Raw genomic sequence first — 19789 nt, forward strand, 5'->3', positions numbered from 1 at the left:
TCCCATTCATCACAAAACAAGGTACTTAAAAATACAGAAAGAGATTTAATCAAACAGTAATGAAAATCATTCCTCAAATAAACTATCAGATTTTAAAATACTCTATAATAACCCATGAAATTTACAGCTGTGTGCATTCTCAAGAATCATTTAGGCTGAAATATTTGAGGATTTAGTACCTGTCTGTTGCTGACACAAAATGGATATTGGGCATTTGTCTCCCTTGGCAAAATAAAGCAATAAACTTATGATGAACTAGAACAAATGCTAATGTGCTTTACTGAATTAGGCCCTTCAGTTCATTTTTTTGGTAAATAGCTAATATCCACATGTATAAAGCTTCAAATTATTTTCTTGATTCTTCACAGGAAACAGTATACTAAAAAGCCCTCAATTAACACACCATTATTTCAATTACATCAATACATACAGTTAACTCTGTACACTGACATGTGAAGAGGAGAAACAACCGTTCACCCAGGAAAACAATCATGACTGAGGAAAATGTAGAACAGCTAATAAAATGACACAGGAGGACAACAACATAGGTGTTCAAACGAATAAAGGCCACCTACTGAAAGTAAGGAAATTCCCATTTAGGACTTTGGAAAAGTATTTGGAACGTGTATGGCAACAAAAATGGAAGCCATAAAAAAGTCTGCTTTTTAAGAATATACATCATTTGAATATGTGGCCAAGTGCTATTTGTAGACAACAAAAAGAAAGGAGATAAAAATGTAATCAAACTGCAAAAGAATTTGAAAGATATTTTTTTAATGGAGAGATATTTGAGGCTTTTATCTGAACTTCAAAGTCCCATGTCTACAAAGACAGTATTTTTAGTGTGTGAACAGAAGGAAACCAGAAGAGTAAGTAAATTAATTAAAATCTAAAAGAAAAAAAAGCTTTTTTCAGAAAGGTTATAGAAAATAATAATTACATTAACAATTACTGACATACTGTTATATTGGTGGATAACTAATTATAATGACTACATTTATAAATTATTATATTATTATAATTACATTACTACAGCTGAATTGTAAACAGTATTTAGTACAGTTTGGAATATATATAAACACAAACATGATCAGAAGTTTAACTTTACATAAAGTCATGAACAATTAAAAGTTCAAGCTAATGGACTTATTAATCCACAGCTTGTGAATTTTAAAGTGAGAAGTTTCACTACAATGGTAGGATTAGGAACCAAAAGCAGTTTAAAAACTAATATGAATATTTTAACAGAATTTCACTTTTTCCTGTTGCCATCAAGACATAATGTTTGGTATTAAGAGCACATATCACCAAAGTATATGCCAACACAGTTTCTTGTAACATAGGGAAAGATAAAATGCTCTTCCTCCTAATTACAGATGTGTACTTATGGCAGCGGCACACAATTCTTTCTCCAAGAATGAGTCAAATACTATAAATGACATTCTATGACATTTTTCTCTATCCCAGATATAAATACCCAATATATAGTTTTTCAGTCACAGAAGACTGAAAACCCTTTCAGCTAATTAAACAATGAGAAATAAATTACTGTTTCTGTCAGTGCTGATTGATGTATACATCCAATACATGCCTGAGAAGGCAAGAAGGCAAAATCAAGAGGTGCCTGTGCACTTAAAAGTATATTATTCAACCTCATATGCAGGTTCAGCCCTGCAACATAGTTTCATATGTGGCTGGCCAAAGGCCAGAGTATAGAATATCCTGCAGGATTAGTCACTTCCTTTTTTTTAATTTAACTGAACTCCTGTCATGCTTAAAGTTACACTTGGGGTCACATGCTTTGTTGATCTAGATGAATATTTATATTTTGCAAAAATAACCATTACAGAAAGCCAAGTATGTGATGGAGCCTGTACCTTCACACATGCAATGCCTGTAGCTTGACTGCTGGGATGGCAATGATTTTAAGAAATAACTCACAAGGAAAATTGCTGATCTATTACGGTTGGAAAAATCAAGCCTATAAAGGGCCCAACCACATATTTCTTGCATATCAAGAAACACTGAATTGAAGCCATTTGTATGAACAAGACTACAGAATAAGTTACAGTTTAATATTTTTCCACCTATATTTTTCTTGCCCTCTTATCAAGTAAGATTTTTCAGACCAAGAAGGAAAACAAGTCTCAAGTTAAAATGATTATGCAGATTAATTTATGAAGTAATCTTCTGGCTTTTAGTACACCCACTGGAATTTAGGAATTTTTACAAAATAAATTCCAATTATAATATTGGAAGGGTCTTCTAATTAGCTCCACTGTAAAGAAATCACAAAATGAACACGAGTTATTGCAAAATTCTGCAAAATCAGGTGTCTAGGTACATCATTTCACATAAGCTGAAAGGTCCGTTCCTTTTGGAAATATTTTTACATATTTCAAAATGAAGCAAAAAAACCCTGTTTCAAACACCTTGGCCACAATAAAATTTAAAATAACCCTGGTTTTCAATTTCTACAGCTGATCAAAATCTGACTAAAACCAGTGTTGGTATTGACAGGAATTTTAATTTTCAGATGTTAATTACTGACTGCAAGAGGTGTCTCACTGGCAGCTTAACAACTGAAGTGCAGATCCATTTCTTTCTATAAAATCTAAGGGAACAACCTTTGCTGCTGTGCACACAAATTCATGCCAGTACACACGAAGTTATGCATAGATTGCGTACTTACAAACATACACGCTGCATATAGCATGACTTAGATTGTCATGAAACCACGTTCTTTAATGTCTGTTGATATGATGTATATTCTGGCATATATTTGCTTAGATGTTAAAATGCTGCCATTGCCCATGCTGTATGTAAATGATATGACTACACACATGAAGGCTGTAAGCCTGTAGCTTTCGCAAAACTGGTAGCTTGTGTTTGAAATATATAGGAACAGAGGTATCATGTGTAGGAAATGAAAATAAGATTGAATGAAAAATGAAATATATGGGTTTTTTTCCTTGAAAGTACAAGTGTCCAAGTTTAGTAATCCTCTCTCTCTTTTTTTTTTTTTAAATCCTCAACGGAAAAGATCTGACTTCTGTTACTACTCAGAAACATTGGTCTGATGCTACGTATTACAGAAATATAGAAATACTTTCAGCTTTCAAAAAGAAACAGGGCTCCTTTTTGATGGCTGTTAAGCAAGAGCAAAGCTCTCCTATGATAAACCAAGTGAAATTTATTTTTATCACAAGACCTGGGCAATATTGGGTTGGATTGTGAGTGCTGCATGCCTTTGACTTTGCAATAATCTGATTCAAATAAGAAAAGCACTTGTTTCTCACCGAGTGATGCATAACAATTTCTCTGAACTGAAGCTACTTAAGTTCCCTTTTAAATGCAAACACTGATTCAAATACAGTGATATAAAGGTGGAAAACACCCCTCCAATATAGGCTACAGTGGATCACGCACAATTTAAACATCCCCTTTAAGTGTGACTAGGTTGGTGAAGAACAAAAGCATATGTATTGATTTCACATTATTAATGGCTGAAAATAGCCCTGATGTGTACCCTCATTATAGCTCTTTATTATATGGCATGTGTACCACTCTCAGTCAGTTTAATAGAAAGTCTTTTAAGACCTACTATCAGATGAAATTTCATTCTAAAATTGTATTTTATTAAAATAAGCCTTTTGAGAACTTATGGAGAAACAAAATAATGCCATGATACAATATCAAAAGATTAAAAATTAAAATAGAGCTTTCCTGATAAACAGGGGAAAAAAAAAGGTAAAATAATCTAAGTGTAAACTTAACATCTTAAATTTTTTACTTCATATGATAAGTAAAACAAGTCTCTCCAAAGGAGAAAAACATTGCACTTTCAAGATTTTTGTGATTTACAGTGAAATAGCATAGAGTATGAGTGTTAAATGAAAAATGAAAAAACATTGCAAGATAATAAGCATTTCTACGTGTCTTTGGTTTTGAGCCCCCCTTTTTTGAAAAGGAAACAGAACAATCAAAACAAAATACATACAGAAGAAACAACATTGAGTACATCACAAAAACAAGTAAGAAACACATTTGCTAAAGAACCATCAATGTTGTTACCAGTGGGGGTTCCAGGGTTTGGAAAGGGAAGGTAGTATCAGTCAGAGGAATATCAGGACAAGGAGCTTACGATGCGGACAGCACAAAGAAACAGTTGGAATAGAGCAATAAATCTCACATCCATGTTGACTCAGTACAGGGCTTTCTACCTATTGCCAAGGTTGACATGGGACCAGAAACAAGCATTGCCCTTGAGGAAAAGTTGACTCTGTTCCCATAAGTATCAACAGTAGTTTTTCTTTGACTTTAGCAAGAATAGTTTCAAGCTTACAGGCTGTACACTCAATGACAATTTCTCATTAATATGCTTCTGCATCAGATTCAGATGACATGAGAAACAGGCTACAGTGCACATATTTTACATCCCATCGTTCCCTTGGGAATCAATAAAATTATCTCTAATTGAGGAGTAATTAATTACTCATAGACTAAGTATCTCCCTCGAAAAAAGGAATGGGAGAAAACATTTCCACACCTTTGGTACTTCCTTTGTAGTATTTACAGATGGTTATTCATAGGATTGCAAACAGATAATGATCTCAGGTATCCCATAAAATCTAGGATACTTCGAAATTGTTCACTACAGGAGTTTCCCCACAGACACACTGGCTGGGCTTTTGTAATGCTATCAGGTATTAATACCAGTACCTGTACAGCTCTCATGTAAACTACTTTTCAATGAATCGAAAAAAGTGTGCTTTGTAATATAAAAAATAATTATTATTTGAAGGTAGCATAATATCAAGAATAGTGCAACCCTAAAAAGGAAAAGTACTGTTCTTTTTGGTTTGGCTTTGTTTTGTTCTGTTTTCTTGAATCTTCAATATCTGGATATTAATACATAAAAAAGGTGCTGTTAGCAAATATTATTTCTTTGTGCCAAGAAATCTCTGACACAGTGCAATTACCATACCTTGACATTGCTGCTGCTCAGTAACAAAGAAAATGAAAACACATGATCCTAAGTGCAGAATTTTGTTAATCTGCCAAATAAAAAATTTCCACTGGGAAAACAAATAAAAATCCAGACCACCCCTCTCCCCAACATTTGGCTAATGAAAAGACATCTGCTGTGTTTGAGCTTATTGTTTCTGTTGAATGGTATACACATTTTGTATTTTAAATTCTCATTTCTCATGGTGACAGGAACATCTCATGGCAACTGCTCCTACAAAGCTCTTCCTTTACTTGAAGTAAGGAACCTTTGAGATATCGGAACCTTAACACATCAAGTAGCTTTCAGAGCAAGGAAGAACCACCTGTAAAAATTGTTGATTCCTCTAAATCAGTGATGCACCACCTCTTTCTTGTATCAACTGCTGACCGCATTAGATAAACCCAGCCAGGTGCAAGTCCTCTCCTTACTAACCACCCTCAAATCCTCACTGGATCCACCACTGATTTCCTGTGCTTGCACAAATCAATGCAGCGATAAAGCCACATTCAATCCACAACATAAATACTACGGGAGGACTATAGCACAAGGCTTTGTGTATGTATAGGTATACTTTTTTTTTTTTTTTTTAACATTCATCCATTGCAAATACTGGGCTCACTAAAATGAAAAGAAATAAAAAAAGAACAGAAAAAAAAAAAGATTTTAAAAAAGCTTGCTGCTCTTACATCTAGTGTGCCAGTTACTGTGCAAATCCTGAGAAAGGGAGGAAGAACAAAGCAGGGAGAGTTGACACAAAACCCAAGAATTTTGGAATACACAATTGTAATAATAATAGGAAAGAACCCACTAGTTCAACAGTCTTACAGGAACAAAAAATCTAATGGTGTTCAGGAGCTGTACAGTGCTGACACAAAGCTAAGAGCAGGAAAAATAAAGAATAGGCAGTTGTTTTTAATAATTACCACGCTCATGAGTGATGACTGAGGAAGGGAGGACAGGACAATTAGTTCAAAGAAAAAGAAACAGGGAAAAAAGAAAAAAAAAAGTTGAGAAATTGTTTTTAGCAAATACAAAATATAGTTAATATTGGTTTTGGCAAAATTAGTTTTGTACTAAAAGAGAAAGATCAGATAAACAGAAAATTAAAAAAAATCCCTCAAATGAGGAAGCACAAAAATACTCTAACATAGGTAGAGTCAATTATGCAGTGATTAAAGATTTATTTATATTTGCATGCAAAATCAGTCATTTCTAGAAATAGAGACAGTGGTCAAAAGGAAAATGAGCCAATATCTTGACAGTCCATTTCAAAATCCAACATTATAAATAATAAATTTAATTATTTAGTAGTAGAAATGTTGTCCAGAAGAGCAAAACATTGTGCAGAATAATCTTCAGTAAAACATGAAAGTAACGGCCAAAACTTTATATGCCAGATAGCTGCATCAGTGCTCAATCCACAATCTTGTGACCAAATTTTATCCACATGGGTCCACTTTATTTTGTTTACTCATATAAGTCTGGCAGGATTTGATCTATAATTTAAACTGGGAGCACTTTCAGAGAAGCAGCATTTATGATCAGTTTTGAAGTTATTCAATCAAATTTAATAGTTCATGATTTTGATTTGAGACAAGCAGTTGAATATTCAAGAAATATGCCACATAAAAGAGCTACAGGCACAATAGCCAATGAGATATGCAGTGTTGCAGGTATGAATTATGAACCCCCAAATGTAATAATGATTATACAGTCAAGCTTTTTTACCTTTTTTTTTTTTTTTTTTTAAGATAAAAACATGTTAAAAGATTAGGTCACTGTACTATTTAAACATAAAAATGCAGCGTGAAAAATACTGAAGATAAGGGGAGAAAATGTGATTTGGTAGCTCTATTAAGTCACATAAGAATGAACCTAATGTTTCCAATCACAGTAAGGCAGTAGTAGAACTTACTGTCAGACAGAAGAAAGAAATTGACAGTGAACTGACAACACCGAGGGTAAAAAGCCAAATTGGTTCAAAGTCAAAAGTAAAGCAAAAATTTTGTAATATTTCCCCAAAGACAAACAGAAAATAATTATTTCAAAGAAAAAGCTTTCCCAGCAGACTTTTTTCCAAATAGTAGATACAGTTCCCTTGACCGCTAGTATTTAACTTACAGCTTAACTAAATGGTCTGGTTTTGATTCCAGCCAAGACAGTTCAAGAAATCAGGTGGGAACTCCTAATTTCATTTTATGCTGAAACTGGTTAGGGACTTCTGAAATGTTTTACATGCAGAAACACTGCCATTTGTAACTAGAATCTGTTTTCAATTTTGCACGTAATGTCTTCGCCTCTTCAGAATGATGCGCAAGAGTCCTCTGAGACAGTTCTGAAACTCAACACATGCTAGTGATTTACTATTGACAAGCATGGGCTTGGATAGGCCAATTAAATATAAACCATTCTTAGGAATCATATTTTAGCTTCAGCCTCTAAATATATATATACACAGGGTTCTTTCAAATTCAGCTTGCTTCTGCAAATGTAGAAGAGAAAAGTTCACGGATCATTTCTGTTAAATCGATAGTACCTGATCCCTCTTCAGTCACCATGCCAAGGCCTTCTGCTTTGTTCTGACGTTCAAATGCATTTAGGTCAAGAACACTGCAATGAGAAAAATTACATTTGTCCTGTGATTCATTAAATATATGTAATATTTCATTTTGTGAAAGATAGAGAAGGATTTGTGATTTCATTTAAGTATATAATCATACTAGTGTCAAGAAGATACATTTCAGTGGCTTAATATACGTGTCTGCTACAAGATTACAAAACTCAGCTCTACAGACTTAACCTGCTTTTGTCTTGCAAATGACAATAGAATTTAGCTCTTTTATGACTGACCAAAAAAAGGGAATGTATGTGTTTATGATATACATACTCATTTTAGGGGTTACAAAGAAGCCATATAATTGACTACTTTTATATTATAGCCCAGTTCATCCCAAGCAGCAAGGTCCATTAAACTATGTCATTATTAGTTCCATGCAGTGTTCATCTCTGTCCCCGTTCTGAAAAACTGAATCTGCCAAAGGGGAATACGTATTCAACTAACCAGATTTAAGGAACATATACTCTTATATATTTCCATTTGTGAATCTGCAAAGTTCTGCCTTTCATAGATTAGCATGTCAGCTAGCCATGGATAACGTCTGTTCATAAGCAAGAATGTTTATCAAAGTCAGATGAATGTAGATGAACTACAGCAGTAGTTCTGCTGGCAAGAAACCTCACTGATTTCAAAATGAAACTTGGACAAAGACAGTGTTAAGAAAAAAGGATATAACGTGGTACTCTTGACATAACAGAAGACTGAACTGCTTGACCCAGGAAGCCACTTTCAGTCCTACATTCTATGTTCGTTAATATTTATTTATTGATATGGAACATTTAAATACATATACAGATTTATATATATAAAATCAATATAAACTGTCAAGAAGCATGAACAGACAAAAAAGTCACAGTACCTCCACAGTTTATTAAAACACAATATTCCATTCCTTTTTCTGCCTTCTAAAAAGTCCTGTTATGACTTCTAACAAAGTTGGGTTTTCCCAAAATCTTTGTGATTACTTAACATTGATCATTAACCTGGTCTCTGCAGGATTACAGGATACCTCCAGAGTTAAGAATTTGCCCCTGAGGAATGCTCCTAACTCCGGAGTTGTTTTCTGGTATATCTCAAGTAGACACAAATGCCATGAACATTTGTGAAAAGAGCTCTTTTACCAAGGTAGATCAATGAAGATTTTCATACCATGAGCACCACCTTGTCCTTTACCCCAAATCTAGCACATTACAGTTCCCTGGTGCTGTTTGCAAAAAGTATGTAAAGGATCTTTCCAAAACTATAAATCCTGTGGAATAAAACCTAAATGCAAAATAATGAATTTTTAAAGTAGGTATTTTCTTACCTACAGGACTGCATAAGACCAGCAAGGCTCTGAAAGAATCCCACATCCTTTTTATCCTTGAGGTAGTCAAGCATTTTCTGCAGAAAACACAAATAATCAGTGCAGAGAATTAATATTTTTACTATGTGTTAATCTAGTTAACTTAATGCTATATGGATTCTAGATTACTAGTGATGCTAGTGCTTTGAAATATCTCTAATATTTACAAATTAGATAAAAGAGTCTTGCAGAGAAAAATCCAGCTATCAAAAATAAAAAACATTTAATGCTCATGTCATCCATTTTGGATATTCCTTCCTAAAACATGGAAAATAAAGATAGTAACCTATGTCAACAAAGCCAGTAGAATTTAGTGTTTAATATAAATACAATCTTGCCACTACTAGGCTACAAATTTGTATTGACACTACTGTTTCAGCACCACACTGGGCTTGTCATAACATCAGTTTGGTTTAGATTATTTTAGCTGCAACAGCTTGTTAGTAGTCATGGGAGTACTTTTTTAAATTTGTTTTAGCTTTATTGTAATGTGTAATACCTATCTGATAATAGATTGCAACAACAAGAAGTTATTCAGTGGAGTGAACTCTGATTCTAGAACGCAATGTGTTGTTGAGTGAAGATATCGGGTGATATCAGAGGTCCCAGTTGTGGACAAAAATCACAACGTTCAAAGATCAGTCTTAGTAGGAATGCTACAAGAATTCATGTTGTGAATGAGGTAAAACTCTTTTTGCAAATAACAAAAATAATAGGAAAAATGGATCATAAGTAACCTCCAAAATGAAAGAGCATATAAGCAGTGTTAACAAACTGTATCAGCATAACCCTAAGTAGACCCAAGATCACAGAAAAAGAACACCCCCACCAACAATGCTGTACTAATCAAAGCAAAGAACTCCAGAGGAGGAGGATGACGACTATTCAAAACCACTTCTGTACCTCTCCCCCCACCCATACCATTCTTCTCAAGGAAGACTGAAGAGTTTTTCCTAGAACCTAAAGGAAAATTGGAAAGGTGAGCATAACACCAGAGAAAATAGGCAGAAATGAGGCAACTGAAAAAAACAGCAATTCTAACTGTATTACTCATGCTTTTATAAGTACGTAATTTAGACTGCTAGTATTAGTATTATTGTAATTGTACTAATAACTATTTCCTGCATTCTGATTAGTTAAGACTTTATCAAATAATTTTAAAAAATTTAGATTGTAGCATTACAAATTCAGATTAAATAACTGTGTACAAATATAATGATTTTCCTAATTAATTTAATATCATGGCATCACAAAGAACTGGCAATGGTTCAAGCAGATATTTTTCTGCACAATTTGTGGTCTTTCTGGTCAATTCCTGGTAACGATAGCCCCTGAAAAGAACATTATTTTTGACTGCATTCAGCTGCTTCAGTGGTTACTTAACTTGGGACCTTAACTGTTCCCAGTTGTCTGTTTTCTTCAAACTGTCCTACAGCAATGTAGTAATGGCAGGTATGAAGCCTTCTGGACTCAGGAATCTTCAACTAGTACAGAACACTGAATGTACTCTCTATCAGTCACTTCTCTTCAACAGTGCGGAATACTGTTAACATATCAGACTTGTCCACTGCTCACCACATTATCTTACTATAGATTAGTAAATCAAGTTTGAGTTCTCTGCTTTTATCACCAAGACTCTTCATGGCATAAGCTAAGGACTTCTGAAGTTGTGCAAGATTTTTTTTTGGTGAAGACTGGGGTGAGCAATTTTGCTCGACTGGCTACAGGACCGTGGCGATCTCCCAAGAAATCCTTCCCTCCCACAGAATTCCTCTAGAAGTTAATGATTTAACATAAAATTTCCCCCTTTCAGCTGAAGTGCAAAACAAATTGCTTTTAGCCTTGTATTCTGGAGATTAATTATATGTATAAAAATAAGAAATATACACCTAGCAAACAAGGTACTTTTGTACACTATTTTCTTCTGTGAATGAGAGTAAGAGGATAAACAGCATCTGACAAACAGTCATATTACATAACGCACTACTACAACAATAACAACCATGGCATAAAGATCGATACTGACTAGAATGGGTGAAAATAAATTAGTACCTTACCTGTTGAACGGTAGAATTTCCTCCATTTAAGATGGCAATCCCTAGCTTTAGGGTAGCTGCAACCATTGGCCCCATCTCACCTTAAAATTATTTTAAAATATACTTTTAGATCATACATAAAAAAAAGAATGTTCTATTAACTTACACGTACAATGACTTAAATGGCAATTTATCAGGAGAGGCCTTTTTGTTTCTCTTGTAAAACAGATCTACTTTTTTTTCATCATCTCTAGGTGTGATTTAATATCCTCCTGAGCGCCTACAGAGGTGAAGTATACACAGCACACAAAAGAAGATACAAGACAGGAAGAACTGAACTCAACGAATATAAATGATGTTTCATTTGCTAGAGCATCCAAGAGTTGATTTAAAGCTGGGTGCACAATTTTAAGCTAGCTTTACAGTTTAACAGTGTGTCTCCTCTGCATGCCAGCCTAGATTTTTTTTCCTCTCTTTCTTCAGAAAATGACAATGATCCAAAGCATATAGTCACAGTAAATGAAATTTGTAAACAGGAATTTTTAAAACATCAATACTGTAGAAACAAATCACAGAACAGACAATGAAAGTATCAAACCTTAGAGTGAGATGGTGCTAAGGGACAAAAGCATCATTTACACATTTACATTGGGGGAAAAAAAGCACCAAAGTCTACACCTACTTCAAAACCATGTCCCAGAATCTGGGGCCTTTTTGTCATTACATACTGCTAAAGCTATAAACTTTTTCACGCTTCCTCTCAATCATCACTAGAAAAATTAATAACAACAACAACAACAATAACCTCATGAGAATTATTCATTACACTTTTCTGGATTAGCTGCCAATAATTTTTGAAACTTTGCGTGCATTTTGAAAGTAAAATTTAGTGCCAGATATCTGCAGGTTTTGCCCAAGAAGAATTACAGTCATTTCAAAGATCATTGGAAATAAGGTTTAATATGTAATCTGTACAACAAAACATTACCTTTACTAGCACTGATGGTCTGCAGAACCATCTCAGCAGCACCGCGGTCATGCAGTCTGGCTTGTTGATACAGAAGTTTTTGCTTTTCCATTTCTTTTTCCTGAATAAAAATTCCAGTCATTTAAGATGAGGACTTCAGTTACTATCAGTTCTCCAAAGGTTTTTGGTTTTCTCTTAGTATATGGGCTCTATGGCAACATCATGGACCATTTTAATACATACAATGCTACTGAACAGATATTTAACATGTTCAAGTAATATTCTCCCCTTGGTATTTTTCTTTATTATGCTTTTAGCAGTTTATCTGAAAAGAGTCATCTCAATTGTAAATCATTAGGTTAGTTCAAAGCCCATGTTCATTATATATATATACTGCATATATCAAACTTGCACTTTTGTGCCATGTTTTTGTATAACAGTTCATACTCTTAATAATCTTCTATAGCATGACCATAACTTCATACTGCTCAGTATGCGGCTCTTGAGTTGCAAGTTGTTGATGAATACCAGAGTACCAGAAGCATCTCGGAATTTTTTTTAAAACATATCATTATATTACAATATAGATTGCCCACCTTACCAACAGAATATTTGATAGAATACACTGTGCTTTTATATTTTGCATTCTCTAGCGGCAACAAACAATACTGCATGGCGTTGCTTGAGCAATGGTGAAGTTTGTTCTTTATAATTTAAACTACTACCGAAAACATAAAGAAGAACATAAAGAGCAAACATAAAGGCACAGTTAATTCCATATGAGTTTGATCTTTCACCAAGTTAATTGAAGTTTGCTGGAGAATTGAGGATGACTAAGCAGTATAAGTTGCAAAATGGAAGTTGCATAGAGCCCTATGACAGTAAGTCCATCGGATGGCGTGGTAAAAAGCTTACTCAAAAAGAACATGACACAATCAGTTAGTATCATGTCCAAAAACACAACGCCCAAAACATGTATGACCTAAAAGCAGGAACAGCTGCAGCAGAAGTAGCCAGAATGACAGCTTTGCTGCCATAAACTTTCCATCCAAGTTACGGAAAAAAGACATTGGAAGATGGAAGAGGTTTAAAAAATGAAGGCTTGCTAAATAGAGGGTATGAATAATAAATTAAAAAAGAAGAGGTAAAAAGGAGAAATATGTTCAAATGAATGAAAAAGAAACCTTTAACTCAAAAGCAAACCAACACAGACATTTATGCTGTTACCAGAGAGTTCTCGCCGAGGCTGGCAAATTTGTTTCTTAAATCTTTGATAATATCGTGCTGCGGAAACAAAATTCATCAGGGTTTTTTTTTTCACACTATTAGCTCTCCTGTGGTTAAATTGTATCTTTCTTTTTTCTTTAAATTATGTGACAGATCTAGATGGAGGCACAAAAAGGAAAAAAAAAAAAATGGCAGCTTTGCTTCATATTTAGCCATGCTAAGGTTTGAAAGTTTTGCCTTCATGTTTAAACCTCTTCCTGGGACTTCAACAAAAACAAAACAGAAGCATACACACATACACACACACACACCCCACACGCACAAACCACCAGAAAATCATGACATCACAGGTTCAATATAGCTACAATAAAATATTTTCATTTGCTTCAGATGCCACTGAAAATTGATCAGTGTTTCTTTTTTTTTTAAAAACTATTTCCTATTTCTAGTTACTTTTAGTTTTAGACCCAACAATCTTTCATTCTTCTTCCATTGCAAGATTTATTATTCACTTTTGTTCACAAGCCTAACATCAGCTATACTACTTTCATTATACAATATTTTTTTGAGAAGTTTATAAGAATGCTTATAGTGAGCATGTATCTGCATATCTACAGACTAAAAGAAGGGTATGTAGCCTTCTTGCAATGGCACTATAGAAGAACAGTAGAAACAGGCATTGCCAAGCAGCTTAAAAGTGAGAAGAGTGACATTTTCCATGGAAATCAAGCTGTCTAGGTGACTAGTAACAAAGCAGACCAAAAAAAAAAAAAAAAAAAAAAATCCACGAACAAAACCACACCACAAACATTTCTTCTAAAAGCAACCATTCCTTTGTTGATAACCCCCAAAGATCATGGTTCCTTCTTCAGCTTGACAATGCTTTTTCACTGTTGCTTTCTCCATGCAATGTTAATACATATATATAAAAATATGTGATGGCAGAGCTGGTATGAAGTGGGCCACCCATTGCATACAAAGTATACTAAATTAATAGAGCCGCTGGCGGGTCAAGGTATCCCCATTTTTCTAAGATGTGCTTACTGCTAACACTGTTATCTGTGCTACCAGCACAGTTTTTTGCTCTTTATTGTGCTTGACACAGTTGCTGTCAAGAAAACTACCAAAAAAATTAGCTAGTGGTTTGAATTTTCTGTCATTCACAAAACCATCACAACAATAGCAAAAATACTTCATGTTAAATGAAACATTTAAAGTTATTTACCAGAATTAAAAAAAAAAAAAACAAACTCAAAGAAAACCAAGTCTGTTTTATCTTGGGTGTTTGCCATTTATATGGGGAAAAAGCTGCCCGCTCAGAAATGTACATACATGTATTCCCACATTATAGACTTTCTCCAGCAACCTACCAAACCAAGGAAACTCTTTTCATCATACTCTTTGAAAGCAGAGACTCAAATATTGTCTACTTCATTGTATTTCTTTGTTTTTTAAATCATTACAAGCAACCATATGCCAAAAAACCACACATTGGGCAAAACCACAAGTTTGAGTTTGAATTTGTAGGCAACAAACTTGCAAAAACTAAATAGGAGCTTTTACTGACAATTGCACCACTGAAATTCTTTATCATCTCATAATCCATACAAAGAATGATTCTTGGACTCTCCCTTGGAGCTAAGCCATATGGAGAGGTTTTTTTGCTCCTACCACTAAGCCTGCAGCCATGGAGTGCAGGCGTATGATCGTACTTCTACAGAGCATTCTTCTTTTTTTTTTAATATGAAATTATGAAATAGTTGAAGAGTAAACGGAATAAACAAAAAGATGTAAAGGGAAGAAATTACTTTCCACTCAACTATTCTAAGATGAATCCTTCTCCTTTGAATTGTCTTCATATTTTATACTTTTCAAGACCTCTGTTTAGTCCAGAGAATAAATCCTATTAGACAGGTCTTACACTGGCAAAACATCTGTTAATTTCGGTGTCAGGCACGCGTGAGTACAAGCTATGTATTAAAGTATAACATCAAGTGCTCAAGCAGAATCTTTATATATATCTCTCTATATATATATATATTAAGCATTTAAGCTCAATACATGCTGTTTATCCTCTATAAATAAAGTTGAATTTTTCCTAAATCACTCATTTTGGACTTCATCAGCTATAAAAAGAATATACACAAAATGAAAACATAATGCATTATATTTCCTGAAGATTAAATATGTAGGATTTTAAGAGTGTTAGAGGAGTTTATCAAATATGCTTTCCATATTACTTAAAAAAAATATTTCAATCCCTGCAATTTCACACTCATATTTCTGCTTCTGCTGAAAGTCTCAACCCCAAAAGATTTTTTTCTAGCTGAAAAGTAATTTTTAACTAGCTGATATGATATCCATTACTTATACCTCACTGAGTTGAAGTACCCTTTCTATATTGAAACCTGTCATTATTGATATTATCATACAACAAAAGGAATTCTTTAAAGTACAGATGGTAAAATATAAGAATAAGGTAAACAGAAAATTTAGAGACTACTAAACTGCTAGCACATAAAATAATTAAAATACAGTTGATCTCAAAAGTGAGTTTTGTAAGAAATAAATGGCCATTCTAAAGCCATTTCTCTGCCACCTGCTGTGCTTTCTTGTTCTGTGTACTCTTCCCTAGTTTAGGAATACTGACATGTCTCAAAGCCAGGCATCTATAAGCCTTCTATCATTTGATATTACTTCCATGATACAGTAAATAGTTCTGAAAATGCTTGAAAGTGGTGTCTAAGTATTATCACTAAAAATGATAAATAGGTTCATAAATTAACCACCACATCCTTAGATATATGCAGTCAGTGGCAGTCTGTTAGCAATTTTTTCATTTCCTCAAAACTACAGCTATTTATTTTGAATGTAATAATTCTTTACAAGACTTTAAGACACTGGTAGACTTCCTGTAGTACAGGACTTATTAAATATTTTTAAGTAAACAAATGCTTTTATCTACTCTACCTTAACTCAATGACTTCATAAAATCTGAAAACATTCCCTGCGTTCATCTTTATCACTTTTGGTGCTAAACAAATAATAGCAATAAAAGTAAGATGTAGCTAGGAAAAACATGTATGCAAAAAAGGTTGTTTTGATTTGATTGGCTGTAAACAACATTCAGCTTTCTTGGGCATTAACGTAAGTACTTTGTAATATAGTGAGATGAGAGAAAAGGAAGTAGCATTGATCTAAAAAGTATCTAGGAAAAAAAGACAATTTAGGAGGAACAAACCAACTTATTAATGAATTTTGAACAAATTTCAGACAAGATAGCAAATAGCTGTTATATGCTTCACAATGTAACAGCTGAAAAGACACAAGAATTATAGCAATCTTTCATCAAAATTATTTCTTGTATTCACACCAGTATTCAGAGAAAGAAGTACTGGTGTTCTGCTAACTCTCCCCAGTAATAAACGCTTGGGAGGAAAAGAATTTATCATGTCATATCATTATATTTTATGACATAACTATGTTACTCAATACCAATAGTCAGCACAATAATCCACATGGGCACAAAGTAAGGATTGTTTTATCAACATTATATTTCACATTTCCTAGCATTTGAACAATCTGTATTAAAAACTTTAATGTTATATTACAAATAGATTTTGTTCATACAATACATAATTATAAAAGAAACAAAAAAACCTATACACTAAACTAAACAAAATACTACTCTGTGTTAAAATAGCATTAAATTTGAGCTACAAATGCACAGGAATAAAGATATCCTGAAATAAAACCTTCACCACACGTTTTGTTGTGGTTAAAATGCCTCCATTTCAGCCTGTAGCAATATCTTTAACGATGTCATCATGTTTATACTGTCATTCATTTCTATCTTCCTCCCTGGCAAGGAAGCTAGTTTTGTTTCCTACATACTGCCTCCATATTCTTGCCATGCTGATGAGATCACTCAACATATTCATTCCCATTCAAGCCAATAGGAAATGACAAAGCATTGAGTCTCTAAAAGGAAAAATACTGTATCGGGTGACTTTCAAATTTATGTATTCTCAGTTTCCAATTTTTTTCTCCAATGGTACATAGCTATAAAACTACACATTACTTTCAAACTGTGTCACCCTTTCTTATTTAAAGTTGGGTGACAAAATAATAATAATAATAAAATAATAAAAAAATTATGTTGCATCCATTCCATTATGGGTAGGAAAAACTAATGAGAAACACATTTTTGCATACTAATTGGAATGTTTAATTCCTAAGAACTGATATATTGATCATGGAGTCTGACCTTAATTCGTATCATTCTTTAACAAAAACAGTTACTTATTGTAAATACATCGTATATGGTCACTCCATTTATGCAAGGCTTTGTGACAGTGAGAGATAACAGTGACCATCTCCAATGGGCTAGAGCCTCAAGAGCTTGCATTATTTGTACGCACTGAGACTTGCCAGTCTTCCTGTGCCTGAGATAAATGACAGCACAATGTATCATTTTGACAAAAACCTAGTGACTACAAAAGTCTATCAAAAAAGTTGCTACCAGTAACAGAGATGAAGAAAACTGAGATAGGAAGCTCTGTCTCCCCCATTTCTTGTCTTTCTGTGAAGTGCCAATTTAAAGCAACAGATTTTAAAAAGATGAGCTAGGTTTTGATTCCTTTTTTTGAGTTCCCATCCTACATGTATTTAGAGCGCATTAATATGTAACAAACTAGTAGAGTCAGTGACTCAAATGCAGAAACCTATTTACACTCAGCTAGTGAAACACACTGATTGGAAAGAATTTCCTATCAGATAGAATCAAGGGGGACAGTGACACCAACTCTACAGGGAGTCAGTTGAGCGTCTGTTCAATATGATAGAAAGTTAACTTAAGAGACAAAGGGCAAGGAGCAAAGATAATCATAATAATTCAAAGTAAATACTAGCAGGCAAATGCAGACAGGCACAGACAACTTTATTGTGGGTTTATATTGTGACCTCCCTACTGCCCACACAGTGATCCCAATACAGAGTATTTGTACAAAAATAAGACTACACTGCACGAGATATGGGCACGAAAATTGCCGATAAAATACACTTGTCGGTTTTATCGCATTCTAAGCTTGCCCAAAGGTCTCTGTTGCTCTGACTGTGAAAAGATTCAGGACTGCAAACATCACACACTTTTAAAGTCTAGAGGAGTAGTAGAGTTTTATTGCCATACAAATTGAATAGTCAGTCTTTTCACATGCACACAGATATGGAATAAAAGAACTGCCTTCAACATTGAACTTTGAGACAGACAGAAAGAAACACACATATGCACACACACAGACACACAGCTGGAATATATGGTCTCATATCTTTACAACTGTTCCCTGTCATCTATGAAGGAAGGAAGGATTATTTATTGTTGTGTTTTTTCCCTTTTAAAACACTTCTCAATCAGCAAGACAGAAAATTTTCTATGGAGAATATAGCATTTAGTGTACGGTAACCAGGTAGGCAGAGTGGTAGACATGTAGTATTTGAATAGCTGAATTAATGGAATAAACAGAGAAGAAATTATACTATTAGATTGCTTATATACTTCCTTTGGGGTTTTGTAATATGTACTTTGTGTTTGTGGCAATTACAATACCTTTTAAACAACTTTTTGTGAATCTGTGTGAGCACATTCATCTTCCAGGATAATGCCTTTATCGTATGAAGGTGGAACCGATCTGTGCAAACTTTTGAAAGAGTAAGAGTGAAGTTGATCCTGGAACACATCTTCTCTTTCCACAGCTGCATGGGAACCTCTTTCTTTTGTGAATTGAATGTTAATAGAAGTGCTAGCAAACAAAACACCAAAATTGCTCTTTTCAATGGAGAAGGTTATAATTGTTCCCCATATTGCCATAGGCAATGAACTTTGAAGCTACTAGCTGGAGCCTGACCATCAGCTAAATCTGTGCATTCCCAATCTCAAGCAAGTCATCTCTACTTAGTCTAGGTGCCATTAGCCACAGCGCAAATAACTATATTTAAACACCTCAGAACCAAAAATTAGCTACCCCACACACCATACCTCCTCTCAGAACATCAACCTTGCAGCGCTGTCAACAAGCAGCCTGAGTCAACAATGGGAACCGAGACTTCTACTTGCATGAAGTAGGCAAGTAGGCTGGTGCTTAAGCCATGGGCCACTTTTTAGAAACAAATGGTGAGACTTTCATGATGAGACAGAAAAGACTGCATAAGAAATTGAGTCAATAGAAAAAATTAACACTGAAATTTCAGAGCTATTGCCTCTATGTTTTTCGACAAAACATGGAACAACTAGGAATCCCTTCATGTATGGAGTAGTTATGGAGTTTTTATCAAATACTATCACAATGAAGGCTAGGGACTCAGCCTATTCCAAAGGATCTGAATCATAGCTAAACTATAATATAATTGATGCTCTCTCTGTGACAAACACTGGAAACAGAATTCTACTACTGTATCAGAAACGCATGTCTGCTGAAGTCCAACTGCTTTCCATTAAGAGCCAAATGAATTATTTTAATCCTTCAAATTAAATTATAACCAGAAAGAAGATAATTGATGCACAAAAGGCAAGAACAGCAAAACAATATGA

General features: G+C 34.2%; 1 protein-coding gene across 1 annotated transcript in view; it reads right to left on the reverse strand.

Annotated features, from left to right (window-relative positions):
- Nucleotides 1-19789, reverse strand: part of RYR2 (ryanodine receptor 2) — a gene marked incomplete at both ends in the record, with an annotated part of 441781 nt that overhangs the window by 41040 nt on the left and 380952 nt on the right. The window contains 4 exons of the mRNA XM_082305460.1: nt 7548-7621; nt 8935-9011; nt 11031-11110; nt 11998-12097. Of these exons, the coding sequence (XP_082161586.1) occupies nt 7548-7621; nt 8935-9011; nt 11031-11110; nt 11998-12097 (331 nt within the window). The remainder of the gene's footprint in view (nt 1-7547; nt 7622-8934; nt 9012-11030; nt 11111-11997; nt 12098-19789) is intronic.

This window comes from Platalea leucorodia (assembly GCF_965183815.1).
Source record: "Platalea leucorodia genome assembly, chromosome: 3".
Taxonomy (NCBI): Eukaryota; Metazoa; Chordata; class Aves; order Pelecaniformes; family Threskiornithidae; genus Platalea; species Platalea leucorodia.